The 22,206-nt window shown below is 41.0% G+C and overlaps 1 protein-coding gene across 1 annotated transcript in view; it reads left to right on the forward strand.

Annotated features, from left to right (window-relative positions):
• LOC121023329 (pregnancy zone protein-like) overlaps positions 1-22,206 on the forward strand; it is a 47,843-nt gene that overhangs the window by 24,733 nt on the left and 904 nt on the right. Inside the window, exons 15-35 of the mRNA XM_040465147.1 lie at positions 2,296-2,445; positions 5,069-5,233; positions 7,434-7,533; positions 10,775-10,934; positions 11,315-11,543; positions 11,850-11,976; positions 12,163-12,284; positions 12,502-12,553; positions 14,752-14,835; positions 15,358-15,534; positions 15,824-15,911; positions 16,545-16,701; positions 17,087-17,161; positions 17,457-17,640; positions 18,063-18,286; positions 19,123-19,341; positions 19,495-19,625; positions 20,000-20,090; positions 20,775-20,843; positions 21,175-21,277; positions 21,654-21,695. Coding sequence (XP_040321081.1) covers positions 2,296-2,445; positions 5,069-5,233; positions 7,434-7,533; positions 10,775-10,934; positions 11,315-11,543; positions 11,850-11,976; positions 12,163-12,284; positions 12,502-12,553; positions 14,752-14,835; positions 15,358-15,534; positions 15,824-15,911; positions 16,545-16,701; positions 17,087-17,161; positions 17,457-17,640; positions 18,063-18,286; positions 19,123-19,341; positions 19,495-19,625; positions 20,000-20,090; positions 20,775-20,843; positions 21,175-21,277; positions 21,654-21,695 — 2,749 coding nt within the window. The remainder of the gene's footprint in view (positions 1-2,295; positions 2,446-5,068; positions 5,234-7,433; positions 7,534-10,774; positions 10,935-11,314; positions 11,544-11,849; positions 11,977-12,162; positions 12,285-12,501; positions 12,554-14,751; positions 14,836-15,357; positions 15,535-15,823; positions 15,912-16,544; positions 16,702-17,086; positions 17,162-17,456; positions 17,641-18,062; positions 18,287-19,122; positions 19,342-19,494; positions 19,626-19,999; positions 20,091-20,774; positions 20,844-21,174; positions 21,278-21,653; positions 21,696-22,206) is intronic.

The raw sequence follows: 22,206 nt of genomic DNA on the forward strand, positions 1-22,206 counted from the left end.
GCTTTGATGGCAAGTGAACGTTTCTGCAATGCGAACTACATTAGATTATCTTTTTTAAAAAACATGTAATGATCTAAGAAAAATACACAATGGATTCTGATGTAAAATTTTAATTCTATCGTCCTAAAGAATGCTAGTAAACAGGACGGGTGTCCAAGGGCGTAGTGTCTTCTGCTCTGTTTGGATGTTCTTTGTGTTCCATGTGAACCTAGAAGAGATTCCTGTCTCAAACTTCAATGCCCTTACTGCTAATCGTGGGTAGTCAGTTGTTGGTTACACCTTGGAATGGCCATGTTATGCTATAGCTTTCGGCACACTTTGCTTATTCCAGCAGGGGTTTCTTGCTGGTAGAAAACAGGTGACCATTCCTGAGTAACACCAGAACATTGCCACAGAGGAGTGCAAGCCCCTGGATATCATTCTCAGTCTCTTGGTATCAGATATCTCGTAACTTATTCATCACGAGTAGAGAGACGCTGTGAAAACCAGAAAAGTATTTAGAAGAAAGGTGACTATTTTCATTTACCACCAGAAGTTAGAAAAAAAGAGGTATTAAAAAGTAAAAACTGAGGACCTTAGAAGGTAGACAGCCTGGCAGGCTGATGAACAAACAGAGGCAAGAACAGGCTGAGAAAATGGGAGGGAAGAGCCAAGTCGGTCTGAGACGTGTGTTCCCTCAAACCAATAATATACTTCAAGTATTCTCTTCAATCTTCATTAGGATAGAGGAAAACTGTTTTCTATCCAAAATCCGTATCTCTCTTTCTTACTTTAGCAATAACAGAGCTAGCGTATAGGTTAAATACCACATAACACTTTGCCTGTCATTCTTAACTGGATCGAATTATTTACGAAGCATAACATTGATTAACTCTCTCTCTTTCACAAATAAATAAACATCAAAACAATTTTGTTTTAAGGGGCGCTTTAGTGATTCAGTCGGGTAAGCATCTGACTTCAGCTCAGGTCACGATCTCATGGTTCGTGAGTTCGAGCCCTGTGTCAGGCTCTGTGCTGACAGCTCGGAGCCTGGAGCCCCCTTCGAATTCTGTGTCTCCCTCTCTCTCTGCCCCTCCCCTGCTCATGCTCTGTCTCTCTGTCTCAAAAAATAAATAAAAAAATTTTTTTTAATTTAAAAAATAAACACTACAAACATTTTTAAAGGATAACACTGATTAATATGGATAAGTGCAGACTCTCCAACTATGCCTTAAAATCCTTTGTTCGCATATCAGTAAAGCATTTTACATTTTCTAATGTAGTCACTTCTTGATTAATAGTCGTTTCGGTGGATTATAATGCCAAATAATTCATGTGTTCATTTGAAATAGGCACTCACAAACATGTTTTCATACGCTTAAGTTTTCTGAAAACAAAAACAAACACGTTTTGTTTGCATTCTCCATACGCCATGTTTTCATAATATAGTGAACTACAGAGCTGAATACTTCCTCATTTTGAGAATAAATCTATTAATTGTTTTTCGTGTAGCTCTCATGATACACGAATCCAATTGTTACATTAATTCACAGACCGCATAGCAGGATGATCACGGTTAAATTCAGCAACACGAGTTAGATGTTATTTTAACTAAGCATACTGACATTTCATTCCAATCCAAATCACCTTGCCGTTCAAGAACCCGGAAAGTTTCCTGGTGCTACTACAGACTCTAGATTCTAAATTATTTTCTTCTCTATTTTGAATATAAAATAAAACTCAGAAGCTACTCCAGAAATGTACATAAACATAATCTTACATAAACAAAATCTTACATAAACATGAAGAACGGATAGGTTCACTTATCAGTGAGTTTCTCCTGGCCGAAGCGGCCCTGCACCCCTTTAGAATGTCAGACGACTAAGACTGCGACCTGGAGGAGGCTTCAGGCGGCTGGTCTCAGAGGTGGAGCATGACTTTTCACGGCACCGTGCAAACTGTGCGCCTTCACCACGAAAACACCGCACGCAGATAGGTCAAATGCAGCAGAGTACGTATCTTTGTTAGCAGCGTGTGCTCTTTTTCCCGTCGGGGAATCTGTCTCAATGTGATCAAAACCAATGTACATTTCACCAGTTACACGAGGACCAGGAAACCTCAGTGCACTGGAGCTACAGTTCCAATTTATCCCAGAGATCGTTCACTGGTAGTCCCCACGGGTCCGCACCTCTTAAGCCTGCTCCAAAATGGATGAAGGGAAACCAAGCGTAGAAAGAATTAGTCCTCGTCTGGGGTAGAGGTGTTGAGGCTGTAATACTTAGAACATTTGCTGTCATAATCATATCTTTTTTACAGGTCAATTTGAGCTTCTCCTCAGCCCAGAGCCCACCGGCCTCAAACATCAACCTGGAGGTCACAGCCACTCCCCATTCTCTCTGTGCCCTCCGTGCGGTTGACCAGAGCGTTCTGCTCATGAAGCCTGAAGCTGAGCTCTCGCCTCATTCGGTGAGTCCCCTTTGAGCCTTGGATGTCAGAAAATGCACATATGCTAAGACCAGTTATAACGGAGAGGGCGTGTCCTTCAGAGGGTCAGGCATACTCTGGTTAGTTATGTATGAATTGGACTTGAATTCAGTTCCACAAAAGACATTGCGCCAGGTGCTTAACCTAATCTGTTCTCACTTCATTCTCTCTCCTGATATATTCTCAGTGAGGGAGCAATATGGTTCCCCACTGCATTCACCGCCTAGCACGGTACTTTATGAATAAAAGGTGCTCAACACATTGTTAGGGAATCAACACATGAGTAATAATTCCTTAAGGTGGTCATTATTACCTTAATTTTGTGAATGAAGAAAACACAGCTATGACAGATAAAGCCACTATAGAATATATTAAAATATAATATATATTATATATAATGTTATAATATATACTATATATAATATAGTATATATTATATAAATTATATATTATATATAATGTTATATTTTATATACTATATAATATATATTATATAGTATATAAATTATATATTATATATATTTAAATATAATGTATATGTTATATTACATAATATAACATACATATATTATGTAAAATTACATAATATATATTATATAACATATACATTATATTTAAATATAAAATATAATATATATCATATAAAATATATGTATTACACAAAAATATTATATAGTATATATTATATAGAAATATATATTATATAATATATAACGTAATTTATATAATATATATTTATATTTATATTATATTTATATAATATATATATAGATTATATACAAATTATATTATATATAATATAATTATAATAATTACAATAATATTATAATCTATGTTGTATATATTATATAATAATTATAATTATATATTATATATTTATATTTATATTATATTTATATAATATAATATATATTTATGTATACATAAATATATAAATATAATATATATTTATGCATAATATATTATATAAAATATATAATATATATAAAATATATTTTAAGGGTGGAGTTTGAATCAAATCTCATTCCATGCCACCTTTAATGCACCACATCAAGATAGTATGTGAAATGCCTGATTTTTTTTTTTTTTTAATTTTTTTTTTTTTCAAACGTTTATTTATTTTTGGGACAGAGAGAGACAGAGCATGAACGGGGGAGGGGCAGAGAGAGAGGGAGACACAGAATCGGAAACAGGCTCCAGGCTCTGAGCCATCAGCCCAGAGCCCGACGCGGGGCTCGAACTCACGGACCGCGAGATCGTGACCTGGCTGAAGTCGGACGCTCAACCGACTGCGCCACCCAGGCGCCCCAGAAATGCCTGATTTTTAAGCTTCCCCTAAAATCTAGGTGCTTGCTCAAACCGGTGAGCAAGGACAAGTATTACGAAGAATGAGGGCAGCGCGCCCGAAGGGCTTGAGGTCAGAACAAGACTGGAGTGTTCTAAAACGAAAAGGTAATAACCTAATAAGTAATGGGGAGAGACGAGGATGGTAGGGACTGTAGGTAAAATGGAACGTAAGGAAGATTGTGATGAGCTCTGTTAGCCTGGAGTGGAGTTTGGAGGTGACAGCAAATGCTATGGTAAATCTGAAGAGTTGTAAGCAGAAGAGTGCCAATTCCAATTTATCTGTTAAGGAGATGCTGTTTGCTGCTGAGCGAATGAGAGCAAGAATGAAAAAATGGGAGCAATTAGTAGGTTATCGCAGTAGCATAGGCAAGAGGTGAATGCAGCCACATTAGAAGGTCTGTGTTTATTTAATGGCCTGGGTACTATGTGACTGAGCAGGTGGCCTGACACCAGGCTCTGGGCAAAACCTGAACTGCAATTGATTTATTTCTAGGTTGCCTGGGCACCTAGTTTTTGGTCAAGCTAGAGTTGGAACTAAAATAGTAGACTAAAACAAACAAAAACAAAAAACTCAGTAAGAGTTCAAAAGAACTTAATCATGGAAAATGGGAAAAGGAATGAATTGGGAATGTATGGAAATTATTTCTGACTGTTGGGATTATGAGTGGCTTTTGTGCTCCTGTCACACTTCTCTATGCTGTCCACATTTTTGGCTTCCTTTTAAAAGCGGGCATTTGGGGGGCACGTGGGTGGCTCAGTTGGTTAAGCATCCAACTCTTGATATCGGCTCAGGCTGTGAGCTCATGGTTGTGAGATCAAGCCCCATGTTGGGCTACACACTAGGCATGGGGCCTACTTGGGATTCTCTCTCTCTCTCTCTCTCTCTCTCTCTCTCTGCCTGTCTGTCTGTCTCTCTCTCTCTCAAAATAAATCAATAAACTTAAAAAAAAAAGATAGGCATTTGGTCTAGGAGACAGGAGACGAGGTTTATTCTTACTCAACCAAAATGGGCTCTGAGACTTTGATCAATTAATTTCATTTCTCTATGTATTAATGTCTTTTGTACCACAACAGGATTAGGATCCCTAACATTTATTATCTCCCCATGATTTGTCTGTGGTTCTTTGTGTCATTGGCATGGGAGTATTCAGTAAACACCACAATCTTTTAAATCCCAGATTGAACATTATCACACTAAAAATGAACTTAAAAGGCAAGACAAAACAAGAATTTTCCCTTTGTTCTCTCAATCTTGCAGGTCTATGATTTGCTGCCACCGAAGAGCGTCCCTAGCGTTGCACACGGAGGTCCCATGAATGCATATGGTGAAAAATGTATCGAGGCAGTGGACATAGTTCACAATGGAATTGTTTACACACCAAGGTGGGCCGTAAAAGAGGATGACGTTTACAGTGTTTTTGAGGTAATTCGTCGTCCCAAAAGTATAAACAACATTGAGTTTTAAGTTTTTGTTGAAGTGGAGAACAAATGGGCTTCTAAGCTCTAGAATCTGATCCTGCACCCCCCCCCAAAAGAAAGCTAAGCTTAACAGAAAAACACTGAAACCTCAAAAGCACGGGGAACTTTGTGCACATACGGATATTCAATCATCAATGTATCTTGCACTCTTTAGTGCAAGTGGTATGCTTTTAGGGCCCACAGCCTCAACCAGGTTGATCCCAAAGCTGTTTACGACTGCCATAGCTCCCTCAGCAATTGTCAGAGATTCTAGTGTGTGAGCATAGTGAAACATTTTCCACAGTGAAAGGTGAGTACCTTATGGGCGGCCATATTGTCAGTCTGTTGCACAATACATACAATGTTGAATAAATAAATGACTGAATACACAAAGTATAATGCTTTCATCATCTTTACTGCAGTAAAATTTCCGGGAAAACTGAAAGTAGTCTTTCACAAAGAAAAGATTTACAAAACTTGGGTCGGAATGTGAGCAGGCCTGGGGCAGGTTACATAAAATGTCTAGCTTTCAGATTAACTGTAACTAGACAGTGTTACGAAGGGAGAGTTTGTCCAGCTTTGAGATGAAGTCTTATCACACGACCAAAGAGGGCTTAAAACCCTTATTGTATCTTGAGGAAACGTGCCCTTCTTCCACAGCGTAGCGGAGAGCAATTTAAATCTCCTTCTTCTAGAGCCTCCGGGATCGTAAATCAGTTGGTGAGAGAGGGGTAGGTAGAGGACTCTTTGGGCTCATTAGCTAACTGTTTCATCTTTAAACATTTGCTTCTGACTTCTTTCTCCCTATTTCATGTCACTGCCACCACTGATAACTGTGTCTCAGCCTCGCACAGTTTCCCGCGTATTCGGAGGTAAGACAGCGAGTCATATTTCCTGGTGACTAATAGTGAGGAAAGAGGCCACTGGGACCAGGTGAACTCGAGGAATCAGACTACTGTAGGCATCTGCATGTATGGTTTGGATGCAGAGATTCAAGATACTTGCAAGAAAATGAGAAAGAAAAGAAGCAAGACTAAATTAGGAAAGGGATGGGCTGAGCATAGATATTTAGGGAAAGATACATTTTCCAATAAAACTTAAACAACACAAAGTGTAACTAACTGTGAAGAAAAATCTCCAATGTGCAACCCTCTAATTTCAAATGAAAAGAAACATAAACAATTATTCTGTGCGCGCGCGCACACACACACACACACACACACTATATATATATATATATATATATATGTGTATAGATATATATATTTGTTTGGAGAAACAAATATTGGTTGGTTGGAGAAAAGGAAGGGAAGATAAACATACAGGTGCAAAATAGTTTCTTGGATGCAAAAGATAATTAAAGAGGCATCAGCAGATAGCAACAAAATTCAGAAATAGGAATCAGTAGAATCAGGGTTCTAATCCCAACTCCTAGTCACTAACGGGATGAACTGGACTGTCTGTGACTCCGTTTTCATATTTATGAAATAGCTCTCTTCCTTTTTGTGTGGCACTTTCATGATGATCCTATGGGCTATATGCATGATAATAATGAAAGTGTGATCATGTAGGGAAGGAAAAATTCCTCCTCTGCGCCTCGGGGTGTTCCGGCTGGACTAAGAATTAGATTTCCATGAGACAGATTAACAGGAGAGAAAAACGGTTTTATTACATGCTCTGGGGGCCCAATAATGAAATGGAGACCTAAAGGAATGAACAAACAGGAAGCTTTTGTACTTTTTAGCCAAAGAGAAGACAAATTTGTGGGAAACTGACAGGATAAAGAAAACATGTTCGGGAGCTTTAGAATTCTAAATGGAATTTGGGCTGAGGTCATAGATTAAAAAAATAATAACGGGGTTTGTTTCTACAACATTCTTGGCTTTAAAGTTCCTATCTCTGGTGATAAGGATTTTTATTTTCCTTACCCTTTCCATGAAAGGGTACCTTTCATGTGGGAGATTTATTTACCGCTGTGAGGAAGACAGAGGAGGCATTGAGTGTCCTTGAACCAAATGTTTCCCAACTAGTCTCAATTCAAAATAATCAATATGCTATATTCGCTTTGGGCAGCCTGCTCTTGACCCCTACAGTAGAAATGTAAGAAAAGATTCCATTCTCAGGATTGGATTGCCAATATGCTTTAATAATCCATTTTCTTCCAGTCTGCAGGATTAAATATTTTTACCAACTCAAAACTCCACAGTCAGTCTTTTTGTTGGCTGCCTCCACCATATCCACCATATCCTGTAGACTATGAAGACGGTAAGGGGGAGATACCTTTGCCTGCTAAGATAATAGGGGAAAAAAGGATGTTTTGCTGGGGTGGGGTGGGATGAAAAGTTATTTTTCTGAGTATTGAATCTTGTGACTCTTGTGAATCTGCCGCGACTTCTTGGTGACTTTTCTTCAAATAACACCCCCTCCCCTCCAAAAAGAAACAATTTTTTTTTTAAATTTTTTTTCAACGTTTATTTATTTATTTGGGACAGAGAGAGACAGAGCATGAATGGGGGAGGGGCAGAGAGAGAGGGAGACACAGAATCGGAAGCAGGTTCCAGGCTCTGAGCCGTCAGCCCAGAGCCCGACGCGGGGCTCGAACTCACGGACCGCGAGATGGTGACCTGACTGAAGTGAGACGCTCAACCGACTGCACCACCCAGGCGCCCCAAGAAACAATTTTTAAAGCAATTGTCGTTTCATGTTTTTTACTCTGTCTCTGAGATCAAAGTTGACTGCTTTTTTGTCCTAGCCTTCAGTAGTCTTGCGATTTCAAATCCTCCCTATCCACTGTGGGTTCAACACCTCAATTAGTCGGCATAAGACAGATTTTACTGCAATAACAACCAAACCCCCACAGCTCAGCAACTAAGAGGACAACAGTTTGCTTTTCTTTGTTCGCTCACACAAAACTGCGTATGCATCCAGTAGCTGTCCAGAACGGCTCCCTCCCAAACAGTGCGTTAGGGGTACCTGTACTATTTTCATCTTGTGACTCCATTTCCCCTGTGCCATCCAAGACCATTACCGTGGGAAAGGAGGGAAATGATTATTTTGTCCTGCTGTGGAGGTGGGATATCTGCCCTTCCTGCAAGGAAGGCTGAGAAATGTGAAAGATCGTATGGACATTAATTGTCTCTGTCATATTCTTTTATGAAAATCAAAGTGACTTTGATATGTCCAACGAAATAGAATAGCCCGACTTTTGGCAGTTAGACTACTGGTCTCCTTGTGTGTTTCAAGTATACCTGACAAAGAGGAAAATTTGAAAAGATGCTGAGTATTCTTTTCTATTGCTGTCACGTCTAGAGAAAGTTTTCTCTACGCATTTGTATATCCACTAGTCCTACTTTCTAATAAGAGATGTTCTAGTATAAAGTGTTCCTTAAAAATAAAATAAACACGGACTTGACCACAGTAGACATTATTTACCTAAGAAGACAAAGAATAAAGTGCTAGTTGGCAACAGAGGAGCAAATCAGAATATTCCCTCAACAGAAAGAAAATTCTGTATCGTGAAAAATGCAGTGTGCTAAGGGCCAAGGGACGTGTTCTTATCTGTGTGGTAGGTCATATGGGACTTTCCAAATTCACAGACTAAGGCTCAACTTCTTCAAATCTGAAATCAGAATGACAACATCAAAGTTACTGAGCATGTGTTGTGAGCATAAATGAAAAAATATAATCATGTTGCCATGCATAGTATATGTTTAAAAAAGTAATTGAAAAGAGGGGTGACTGGGTGGCTCAGTCAGTTAAGCTTCTGACTCTGGATTTCAGCTCAGTTGATGATCTCGCGGTTCGTAAGTTTGAGCCCCGCATCGGGCTCTGCACTGGCGGTACACAGCTTGCTTGGGATTCTCTCCTCTCTCTCTCCCTCTCTCTCTGCCACCCAACCCCTCTCAAGATAAAGAAATAAACCTAAAAAATAATAATGATAATAATAATAATAATTGAAAAGCACTATTACTTTATTTTCCTATCCCTCTTAATACCAAGTGTGTATTTTCTTTCCAGACATAAGAGAAAACATGCTCATAGAATGATCCAGAAAACCTAAAAACAGAGTAGTGTCATTACATTCTTACCCCAAATATTCTGTAAGACTCTATGCAAACTTTGCATTTGTATTTGTCACCTACCCATTCTTTCCTTTTCCTTCTCAGTTATACCACCTTATTCTTGTGCCTCATTATTTCGTAACGAAATTACTTACAAACCACCCTAATTTACTTTTCTTGCCTCCGGTCCTTCTTCACGTCGGTCTATCCTGGATACTGTGAAGGGCACTATCACCCTTAAACGTTGCTCTTATCATGTCACTTATTTCCCATAGATGGTCACCATTTCCAGAATTCATAGAATTATTGTACGTAAGGCTTTAGAAAGGCATGTTCCACTGTATTATTTTATGTGTCTGTAAAATATATATCATATTTATATTTATATATTTACACCTGTGATCTTTAGATCTTCTGATCTCTAGAGTGTCACTTTTTTTTTTTAATTTTTTTTGTCAACGTTTATTTATTTTTGGGACAGAGAGAGACAGAGCATGAACGGGGGAGGGGCAGAGAGAGAGGGAGACACAGAATCGGAAACAGGCTCCAGGCTCTGAGCCATCAGCCCAGAGCCCGACGCAGGGCTCGAACTCACGGACCGGACCGCGAGATCGTGACCTGGCTGAAGTCGGACGCTTAACCGACTGCACCACCCAGGCGCCCCTCTAGAGTGTCACTTTTATTTAAATCAAGCTAACTCCTGCATTAACAGATCTACTTTATTTGCCCTAATCTTCCTGGTACTTCATTATATAACTACACCTACTGTTTACTCAACAAACCCTCAAAATAGACATCTCACTCCCTTTTCCCTGGGGAGCATCCCTTCTGACCTCTGTGTACATACTTTTAGAGCCCTTTCCTTCAAATATCTCCTCGATTCTCCTTTGTTTCTCGTCTTTCAGTGATCATCTAAAATTCTACTTTGGTAAAGTCGTTCCTGGTCACTCAAAAGTTCATTTTCTGTCCTTGATTGAGTTTCTGGGGTCTATAACATCCTCTACTGTATTCTAGTGTTTGTGTCCCTATCTCGTTCACTGTCAAGGAAAAAAAGCGTTTCTTAAATCCTTTCTGTAGCTACTACTCACTCTTTGCATTCAGTTCTCACTGCCAGTGGAGAACAGGTGATCATCCTTTCAGTGTAAAGGCACTAGTTGGTGTGTTATTCCTCCCGTTGCTAGTTGAATAATCCACAGAGAGCTCCATTTGTTTTCATTTCTGGAGACAGATACATTTACCTCCAGACTCTTTGAAGGAGATAGGATTAGCTTTCCTAGAGAACAAATGGGTCAGTGAACAAAGTAACAAGCTGATAAGTTAAATTGCTCTGATAATGAACATTCCCTGAGCAAACGACCTCATTCTGCTTGCGAAACTAGGCAACGCGAAGAAATTCATGATAAAAATGAGGTTTATGTTGGGCCCTTCGTATTGTCTTTCCACAGCCCGTATACAAGCCTTACCACAAGTAGCCCCTGGTGTTGGAGGAAGAGCTCAATCAATAGCAATGAATGAGAATGTTCCAGCCATAGTAGAACGTCCCATGAAAGAGACAATCCGAAAGTACTTCCCTGAGACCTGGATCTGGGACTTGGTACCCCTCGAGTAAGTTGTGTGTTGCCCAGAATTTAGTTTAGGAAAAGATGTGACTCCTCCTCTTTGATTCTGGTGTTAGCGTTGGTTCCTGAGCCCTTCAGTGCTGTTGCATTTCTTTCCGGTACACATTTAGGCTCATAGTTCATTGATCTCATAGATCAGCAATGCGAATTTTTTTCTAATTTCATCCTGAGATATCTAAAACAATGGAAAGTGGGAAGCTACCCTTGCCTCTAAAAAGAAAAGAAAAACTTCCAGAGACCTCCTGAGGAGTCCCAAGTTTAGCATTGGCCACACTGGGTTACTAAGTTGCCCCGCTCTAGAATCAGCTACGGCCCGTGTTAAAAAAATGTGTTGACTCACAGCGTTCCTCTTTTTTCCTTCTCCAGTTTATCGGGTAGAAGTGAGTTGGCAGCGAAGGTCCCTGACACCATCACTGAGTGGAAGGCCCATGCATTCTGCTTGTCTGGAACCACAGGGCTGGGTCTCTCCCCCATCATCTCTCTTCAAGTGTTCCAGCCCTTCTTCGTGGAACTCACTCTCCCCTACTCCGTGGTTCGAGGAGAAGACTTTACCCTCAAAGCCACCGTGTTCAATTATTTGTCCCACTGCATTCGGGTAAGGGCCCTTCTCTGGGAGCAAGCAAGCGTACAAGGAAGGCACCCAATCGCCATTCATTATCCCGGTCTCCTACATAATCCCCCGGCAAATCATAGCTGAATAATGATGTAGGCTAATTTTGGAATGGAATAGGTGCTAAGAGCAAAGCTACCTGACTCGTCCAAGGTGGTAACGTTATATTTGCTTGGGGTTCTATATTTTCTGTGTATTCCTAAATTCAGATATTATTTCCACCTGATTCCTTCTCCCCCCCCCCCCCGCCCCGTGTTCTTTCTGACACTTGTGGGCGGGTACGGGGTTCAGGTCAGCGTGCAGCTAGAAGCCTTCCCTGACAACTCGGCCGACCTAGTGAGAAAGAATGAAGCCAATCACTGCGTCTGTGGAAGCAGGCAGAAAACGGTGTCCTGGACTGTGACTCCAAAGTCACTGGGTGAGTGATAAGGTTGTTGGCAACTCCCACTTCCTGCGTTGTAGTGATTTGCTTTCCACCCTGACCCTGACCCTGACCCGGATACGTGGGGTTTTTCCCTCCTCCTTCAACCATGATGCACTGAAAGAAAACCATCATATTCAATATGGAATCACTGTTTAACTCCTTAAGGATCTTATTTTCCAGGCAAGGTGAATTTCACAGCTACCGTGGAGGCCCTGCAGTCTGAAGAATTGTGCGGCAACGAGGTGCCTACAGTCCCGGTGGTTGGGCAGAAGGACACTGTAGTCAAGCCCTTATTAGTTGAGGTACGTGGGTAAACTTCCGGAGTCCCAGAGGCCTTATTATATTATATAGCATTACCTACTATGTATGTGAGTGCCATTTCGTTCCCAAGAATAGAAATGGATCTGCAGCTCAGTGTCTTACTAACATTTTCCCCTCTCCGTTAGAGTAATTGGGGTCTTTTTCCTTCTACACTCAGTATGACTTTACTTTTTCACTTTTTTTTTCCCCAACGAAAAGCCTGAAGGGATAGAACAGGAGGAAACTTTCAACACACTCCTCTGTGCATCAGGTAAGGGTCAAAAGTAGACAAAATTCTCACTTTCAGCCACTCGCCCAAGTGTAGGGTTGTAGAATGCCATATGCGCTATGGTTTCCTCTGGAGAAAGAAAATAGCATACTCTCCCAAGGGCAAACCTCAGGGCATTTGATTCAGAACAGTCTTTTCCAGATGAAGACTCAAAGAAGTTAAAAGACTTACCTAAAAGTTTCCGGCTAATAAGGAGAACCAAAGCTGATGACCGCAGAACAGGATTCTTTCCAATGCACCTGCGTTTATCAAACTTCTCCCTAAATAATTTTCAGAGTATCGAAATACCTGTGTGGCAAGAGTAGTCATTATTCAATGACTGGTTTAAGTGTACTCAAATTTAACTTACTCATGTAAGTCATTTGAAGAAGAACTTCAGGTCACTAGCATATATAGAAAACCAATATCTTACTAATACTATCAACGAAACGATATAAAAATTACCATGAAAATGTTCAACTCTGCACCATCTAGCATCATCTTGAGAACAGTGCTCGGTGTGCAGATCTCTCCTGTACGTGAGCATCCCTTGATAATCTCATTCAGTCACAGAACTTGAATAGCTTGAATGACTCCAGCTTTGCACTGGAGACAGCAGAATGTACAACTTGGGTCCACACTGCCTTCCTAATTCAGACTCGTGTATTCAGCTGCCCACTTATCAACTCCACTGACGGGCCTGTGGACTCATCGGTATCTCAAAGCCAGCATGTTCAAAACTACACTTCTCCTGGTTCCCACAAACCTGCTCCTCCTGCCATTTTTTTTTTTTTTTATCCATCTCAGATGATAAAAATCCCATGCTTCTACTTGCCTGAAGCACAAATTTCGTAATCATCCTTCACCATCACTTCATTACATTCCACACCCAATCTGTTTTCAACTATGATCGGCTCCACCTTGACATTTTATCCAGAACCTTCTTACCTCTCACCATGTGCACTTCTACTCTAGTCTTTTCTCTCCTGGATCATGTCAATAACCTCCTAACCGGTCGCCTGGCCACCTGCCCTTGATCCCGGACAGCAGGAGGGATTATTTAAAGCACACTTCAGATCATGTGCCCCGTCTGTTCAGACCTTCCGAGAATTTCCCATGTCCCTGAAAGTTACAGCCTATTCCTCCAATGTCCCCTCCAAACCCTCACGATTGCCATGACTTCGTACCCTGTGACTCTCTCCCTCACTCACCCTCCTCTGGGCACAGTGGACTCCCAGTCTGGTCTCGGAACACAGCCAGCATGCTCTAATCTCTGGAGTCTTTTCGCTTTTTGTTCCTTTTCCCTGGAAGTCTCTTCCCCCAGATATGTGTAAGGAACATCCCTTGACATCCTTCAAATCTCCGGTCACCTATGATTTTATTGAAGAGAGGAGCTTACTTCACACCAGCTCTGTCTTTGTCTTACCAGCTGTCCCATATAAACATTCTGCTTTAATTTTCTCTATAGAACTTCTTTCTTTTTTTAATTTTTTTTTAACATTTATTTATTTTTGAGACAGAGAGAGACAGAGAGACAGAGCATGAACGGGGGAGGGGCAGAGAGAGAGGGAGACACAGAATCGGAAGCAGGCTCCAGGCTCTGAGCCATCAGCCCAGAGCCCGACGCGGGGCTCGAACTCATGGACCACGAGATCGCGACCTGAGCCGAAGTCGGACGCTCAACCGACTGAGCCACCCAGGCGCCCCACTATAGAACTTCTTAACGCCTATCATACTAAATATTGGTTTGTTATCTGATTCCTCCCGTTAAAATGAAAACTCTGGGAAGTCAGGAATTTTTTTTTTTTTTTTTTGAAAATTGTTATATCATTGCACTTGAAGCAGAAGCCGGTATATCGCCTGCACTTAATGCATATTTATGGAATGGAGGTATTTTTAAAAAAACACTCATCATATATATCAGCATAAACAGTTAGGGGAAGAAAACATTCATAACATAAGGCATGTGCTCAGAAGGAAATCGGTACAAATTTAGCACAGACATATATTAGTTAATATGGACTTCACTGCGAGATGAACCATGACTTTAGGAGAAACTTGGACGGCATCAAAGAAATTATACAGTGATCCAGAGAAAGGACAGGTGGGAATTTGATCAAAAAGGGGAAGAACTTGAAACAAAAGTAGGACATTGCTCTCTTGTGGTCCCTCCCTCATACACATTTGTCTTCTTTCATTAGAAACTGGAGTGTCTGAAAAGCTGTCACTCAAAGTTCCTTCAGATGTGGTTGAAGGATCTGCCAGGGCGACATATTCGGTTTTGGGTGAGTCTGCCAGCCCGAGGCAAACCGCTTTCCATCTCACTATTCTCGTGCACGCAGCCTCACTATCCACAGTTTAGACATTGGCTGTAGGCATTCGTTTGAGAGAAAGAGTGCTAAGCTCAGAATCGCATTGGGTATTAGTCAGAAGGGGGGCTGAACAGATGTTGTGCTACCTTGACACACTCTAAAAAGTACCAAGGGTCACCTCTCGGTGCCCTCAAATTCAAGAGACTGACTAGGGGGTGAGGCATCCTAAAAGTCGGTTTTCACCGGACAAGTTGTTCATCAGAAAAGATGGTTCCTGCCATTCAGTTTTTTCCATCCTTGAACCACTGACTTTATTTTTCCCACTTTTCTCTATCCTTTCTATTTCTTGTTTTCCTTCGTCTCTTATGCTTTCCTGTCCTTCTCTCTAGAAGTGATTTGACCTCACGCTTTGCTAGTAATCTATCTTCCTATCCCAACATAGACCAGCTCTGAGTGCCTCGGATTTTTTTTTTTTTTATGTCTCTCATTCCCCAGGTGACATACTAGGTTCTGCAATGCGAAATCTCCAGAATCTTCTCCGGATGCCATATGGTTGTGGAGAGCAGAATATGGTCCTTTTTGTCCCTAACATCTATGTTCTGAACTATCTGAATGAGACAGGACAGCTGACGGAGGATATCAAGTCCAAAGCCATCAGCTATCTTGTCAGTGGTGAGAGATTACCCCGAAAGGAGAAATCTTAACTGATTCCCTAAACAGTTCTTTCACTGAACTCCAATCAGTTTCTCCTTGGTTAAGATTTAAAAAAATCACCGTTGCTACGATAACCAATCAAATGTCCCACTGTACCTCCAGAAAATTCAATGGCATTATCCAGTCTTGGAGATATCTTGATAACACAGTAGTTTCCCTAAGATTCCTCACCAAGTTTTGAGGAAAAGACTGATTAATTCTCCAATGTTTCTGCTATTTCCTAAACCTACGAATACTTCCTTTTCAGGGTACCAAAGGCAGTTGAATTATAAGCACAAAGATGGTTCATACAGCACCTTTGGGGATTATGATAGTAGAAGTCAGGGAAACACTTGGTAAGATAATTATTTCCATATGCTCACTGTGGATTCATTCTATTTGGGAATCGGAGACATTGATTCTCTGATACCTGGAGTTGTTTCATGGAATGCGCTATCCTTTAAAACTCCACAAGCCTGTCATCGCTATCGTGTGATCTCACCAATTCATGTATGAACGCTCACCTGTTGCAATAGTAAATGGCAGTAAAATAAAGATCCCCCCAAATGGAAATATAAGGCAGGAAGCACTGTAATGTGAATGGTAAGAGAAGAAGCTTCTATACTGTGTATTAAGGGAAGGAAGAGGGGTAGGACGGAAAGAGACTGTGACGTGATAAAGAATCACTTAGGAAATGGCAGTTTGGGTGACGGACAGCGTTGTCGGGCAAACATTTTGCACGAAAAAAAAAAGTGAAAAAAAAAGTGGAAAGTTCTTCATCGACTCTGAAGAAACCAGTTAAGTCGAGAGATTCAAGAAAGAACTCAGAGAGTTGCTGCACAAACAAAAGAATATGTAGCGTGCACGTGTCCTGTCCCCACCAATTCCCCCAATGGTTGAGTTGTGAAGACCAAAGTCTGAATGCCGTTGCCCAAAATGAGCTTTGAACGTGAGATGGTCCTCATGTCTGTCTCTTCTGTGCTGGACAGGCTTACTGCATTTGTGCTCAAGTCCTTTGCTCAAGCCCGGTCGTACATTTTTGTGGAGAACTCGCACATCATGGATGCCCTCACTTGGCTCTCACAGAAGCAGAAGGAAAATGGTTGCTTCCAACGCTCCGGATCACTGCTAAACAATGCTATGAAGGTGGTGCCATTAATTTTGTTCTGGTCCCTGGAACTAGTCACATGTAGAGACAAAGATACTCCTACTGATTCCTCAAGTCTCGGTGACATAGATTTGAGGTAGGGCGGTAGGTTCTAAAAGTTTCTGCAACCTGACAACACATCAGTAGTTTTTTAGGGAATTAAAATAGTGTGCGAAACGCCCCAGCATGTTACTAAGAGTGAGGGTGAGTGATTTGGAACTGATTCAAGAATTTTAGGGTGGAGGAGAAAGAGGGGAAAGTCAATCATACTGCACAAGAAAAGATGCTTTCTGGTGAAAAGTGAGCAAGAGGAAAAGTAGAGTTAGCCAACTCCGGCTAATGAATATTGGAATGTTTGAGTATCTCTGCCTGTGATCTTTACAGGGCGGGGTAGACGACGAAGTGACGCTCTCTGCCTACATCACCATTGCTCTGCTGGAGGTGCCACTGCCTGTCACTGTATGTACCAGCACAGTCCCTATATCCTGTCTCACAAATATAAGGAATACAAATCACGAAATTCTGAATCTCTGAGGACAATGAGTTGTGGTTTTTATGTTATTTAATTTTGGTATATTTTCACTGGCACAGGCACATAAAAGACTAGATACTTTTGGAAGCCGCGGAGGAAATTATTCTCGGGTCAGAACCGTGATGTCACGTGACACATGGAGACCTTTTAATCCGGTGTTAGCCTGGAGACCGTTCATTAGCCTGGTTGTGCTAGATAAAGATCTTTTCTCCTCTGTTTCAGCACCCTGTTGTCCGCAACGCTCTATTCTGCCTGGAAAGTGCCTGGAGATCCATTTCAGAGTCAGAGGCCCAAGGAAATCTTGTCTACACCAAAGCATTATTGGCCTATGCCTTTGCCCTAGCAGGAAACCAGGCCAAGCGAAGTGAGCTGCTTGAATCACTGGACAAAGATGCTGTGAAAGAAGGTAAGAGCTGCTACGGTGAAAGGAGGTAGAATTTACCTCCGGAATCACCAGTGATCAAAAGAAGGAAGAGAACCTATCATGACTAGAGTATATCACATATATCACATTATATTATTATAATGATGATAAGAATAATTATCATTGATCCAACGCTTCAATTCTGTAGGTGACATGGAATATTCTTTCAGTTCACACGTTATAGACTCTGCAGCCCGACCTCTAATATCACACCAGTATGTAACAGACACAAGGAAAAAAAACTGTGATTTACTGGAAACGTAAATTGGCAAAGCGTTGCTTGATTGGTGATTACTATTTTTACACCGGCTCACTACTACGTGAGCTCTAACGCTAACGAATATTCATGAATCAGATGTAAAAGTCATTCTTTAGGTTGAAGATCATACTCTTCCCTTTCAAAGATGAGTCGATCCACTGGCAGCGTCCTGGGAAAGTTCAAGAAGTTCCGTCGCTCTATTATCAACCCCGGGCTCCTTCTGTTGAAGTGGAGATGACCTCTTACTTGCTCCTTGCCTATCTTACTGCTCGGCCTACCCCATCTTCGGAAGATCTGTCTGTGGCTTCACGTATTGTGAAATGGATCACCAAGCAACAAAACCCCAATGGGGGCTTCTCCTCCACTCAGGTCTGTGGAGAGACCCTGGGAAGAAAAATAAATACCTGACTACATATGTAGACACAACCATATTCTAGGAGTTGGATAATTGGATAATATTTCTAATTCATACTTTCTCCATTCCTCCATCAGCAGAAGGGTTCCAGCCCCCTGTCTTAATATATTCATTACTGCGCTGCCCTTTGTACAGTCTTTCTTATCTTCTCTCCTTAGTGGACCCCCAACTGTAAAATAGATCAATCTTTTTAACGCAGTATTTCATGAAATTACTTCCTCGTTAAAGTAAATCTTTTTTTCACCCAAAGACTAGAATCGTCTAATATTTTATTCAAAACATTTCCTCTCCCCAGTAAACACGAAGACCCCTATCCGCTTGGGCTGATCCCTTTGCTTTTTTCTGGAATCGGCTCCCTCCTTTTTCTGTGTCTTCCCACCCTGGTAGTCCCTGATGCCCCGCTTCTGTCTATATAAACCCTTCTCATGATTCATCCATACTCTTATGTCTAACATTCTTCACAGTCTCCTCTGACTATCTAGCTCCGATTTCTTCCCCTTTCTTCGAATGTGTACACATGTATTATTATATAAATTTATAAATTATCGAGATAACCTGTGCTTTATGTCAAATATCTGGGTCGAATTTCCATGTGTTGAGTGTAAATTACCTGAATGGGGAAACTTTTTAATGTCCCCCCCCCCCACCAAGGACATAGAATAGTTTATGATTAATAACAGGTCTGCGTTTGTCACTAAAGAACTCCGAGAGAGAGTAGGGTTGATATGATTTACATCCAGTATGATTTTGGTACCTTCTCTCCCGTGATTTCTGCCCCATCTCTTTTCAGGACACGGTGGTCGCGCTTCAAGCCCTGTCCAAATATGGAGCCGCAACATTCAGTAAAATGGAGAAAGCTGCTGTAGTCACTGTCAAGTCTTCGGAGACCTTCTCGGAAAAATTCCAAGTACACGATGCCAACCGCCTGTTGCTTCAGGAAATCAGGTTGCCAGAGATTCCAGGGGAGTACAGCACGACCGTGTCAGGATCAGGATGTGTGTACCTCCAGGTGAGACTACCAGGGCGTAAGGGAAAAGTCTCAAGAATTAGATACGAACCTCCAAATGGAAAAAGGCATGTGGGCTAAGGAAAGATATGAATCATCTAGAAGAGACAGACTCTTGAAGTGCAAAGATAAGGGATGTTTTTAAATTTGTTCTAGACATCCCTGAGATATAATGTCCTGCCCAAGAAAGAAGGGAAAGTTCCCTTCGCTCTGAAGGTTGATACTCTCCCCAAGAATTGTGATGGCGTAGAAGCTCACAGGAAGCTGCAGATTCACATCAACATTAGGTAAATCCTTGTGTAGGTAAGACCTTTCGTAGAATATTGAGAAACCGATTTTCTTGTGCGGGGAACTTCCGTTGTCCAAGATCACACATTGTGAATGTGAAATTCTTGCAATATTTACTAGCGAGAAAATGTTCTTCACTCTTGCTGAAAAGCCTTAACACTGAGCACATGATGTTGCCATACCTGCAGAGTGTGAGTTCATAATGGTGGGTTTTCCAAACAACAATAGCAGAAGCAAATAAAGTAGATGGGGAAGCTGCGTGGTGGTTAAGGATAGAAAACACCAGAAGTAAAAGAGAGGGGGAGACTTCTGTCTTGAACAAACTCCAGAGGATTTTGTTTGAATGCCTTCTCCCGATGCCTTGACTTTGTAGTTACACTGGAGAACGACCAAGCTCCAACATGGCCATTGTTGACGTGAAGATGATGTCAGGCTTCATACCTGTGAAATCATCAGTGAAAAGGGTAAGCCCTATATCCCTTACAGATATCAAAGCCATGATAAATACTGACATTTGTGCTTGTCAATTTTATTTTACTGATTCAGTTTTACTTTATTTTACTGATTCAATTTTCAAGAGGTGTACTCCCTCAAACTTACTTCCCTAGAGTGTGCTTACGTCATTTTAATAGTGAATCATCCCTCTTCTGTGGTATCAGGTATAAGACGTAAGTCCCAGACATGGCTCCAGCAGGCCCGGAGACATCTAGATATGTGGAGAGGTATTGAATTATCTTCCAATCGTGTATGTTAAAAAGGGAAAATATATCACATATATACACATGTATATGATATAAAAAGATGCCAGAGAGAGGGAGAGAGAGAGAAATGTGATACTCTCCCCTTTTCTTTTTATATGTAAAGGATAATTCTCTCTCATATATTATGAAAATATGTATGTTATGGATAGATTAGTTAGATGACAGATTGACAGGTAGGTAATAGACAGATAGATACAGAGATACAGACGTATAAATAATGGTAGATAATATAGAAAGGGCTTAATACATATTACTATATTCCTGAAGAAATCACAAGTAGCAATTTGGATGTTTCCGAGCAGCCCATTGGATCATAAATACCTGAAAAGTACTCTCAGCCTGGAATTTCCTCATCTCATGTATCTGCCTTATGGTCTTGATCAACAGCTCCAAGAAAAGCCTCAGATTCAAAGGACTGAAGTGAGCACCAACCATGTCCTGATTTACTTTGAAGAGGTGAGATTCTGTAGACTCTGCCAGATCGGGAACACTACTAGAGGTTCCAACACACCAATCCAGACCCTAGAGAATAATGTTTTTCAGACACCCAGGTGAAGGAGGCTGAACCCGTCCACAAAGTTCAAGCTCACTACATTTCACTGTCCATAGAATCATCTTTTTTGTCCTTCCTGTATCTGTCACTGAGTCCCAAAATGCCATTCTCGCCAAAGGTTTTGTTACAGACGGATAGCGTAACCGTAAGATTTGATGATATCGTAGGAAGAGAGGATGGTAACTGGTAACTAAGTTAATCTTGGATTCCAATTTGGTTTTCCTGTCTCTCCAGCTAACCAATCAGACCCTGAGTTTCTCCTTCTCAGTGGAACAAGACATCCAAGTAAACAATTTAAAACCGGCTACTGTAAAAGCCTATGATTATTATGAGACAGGTAAGTGGGATTCATACGTGCTGAGCCTTAAAAAGAAAGAACTAACCTGGTAAAGGGTCGCTTTAATTGAAACAAAACTGCGCAGTCTTTCCCTGGAGGAAGAAGTGAGTGTGCGGTCATTGGATAGGTACAGCTCCAATAAGAACAGCAGGGCTGCGAAGAGGGCTACCCGGTGTCCAAAGAGAAACAGCCTTCCGTTTGTGAAACCAGGCCCTGAATTCTGTATCCAAGCCCACCTTCTTCTTCCTCCCCTCTCCACCAATCCTACATGGTTTAGCACAGAAGTTCTTAGTTTACCGCTTATTTATAAGTAACTGCCCAGATGCCTGTTTACTGGAGGTCTTCACTCTTTCTGTCTTCCCATTTTGTGTTTCAGAGGAATTCACTATTGAAGAGTACAGTGACCCCTGCAGTGCTGGTAAAGTATAAACAGTAAAATCTAGTGCCAACATGAAAAAAAAAAAAAAAAGCACCTGTCGTCTGCATAAGGCTGTTGCTTGAGTCTATCCTTATATTATAAAAGTCCATGGTGTGGCATTTATGAAGCAAACTGTTTCAAATGTATTATCGAATTTCTCAGTAAGAAAAACATGCATGTAAAGTATAATTTCTGAATCTGGGAGTACTTGTTTGCAGATGAATCCAGGAATTTGCCACAGATGAAAACTAAATCATCTAATACTTAGTTTACATTGTATACCCAATGGTGATATATTTGTCACCTATGACATTTTTAGGATGTTTCTACACTTATACCATTTAAGGTCAGGAAATTTTTCCCTGTAACCATCCATATAGCACAGCAGAAGAGATAGACCTACAAGATTTTCCCTTAGGCTGGTCAACGGTGTTCATCTTTGACAATATAACACTTGCTTTGAGACCTTCAGTTTTCCATTCTAAAATTGGTGGGGGGGGGGCGGAGAGGG

The sequence above is a fragment of the Herpailurus yagouaroundi genome, unplaced genomic scaffold, assembly GCF_014898765.1.
Source record: "Herpailurus yagouaroundi ecotype Mexico unplaced genomic scaffold, PumYag 550, whole genome shotgun sequence".
Taxonomy (NCBI): domain Eukaryota; kingdom Metazoa; phylum Chordata; class Mammalia; order Carnivora; family Felidae; genus Herpailurus; species Herpailurus yagouaroundi.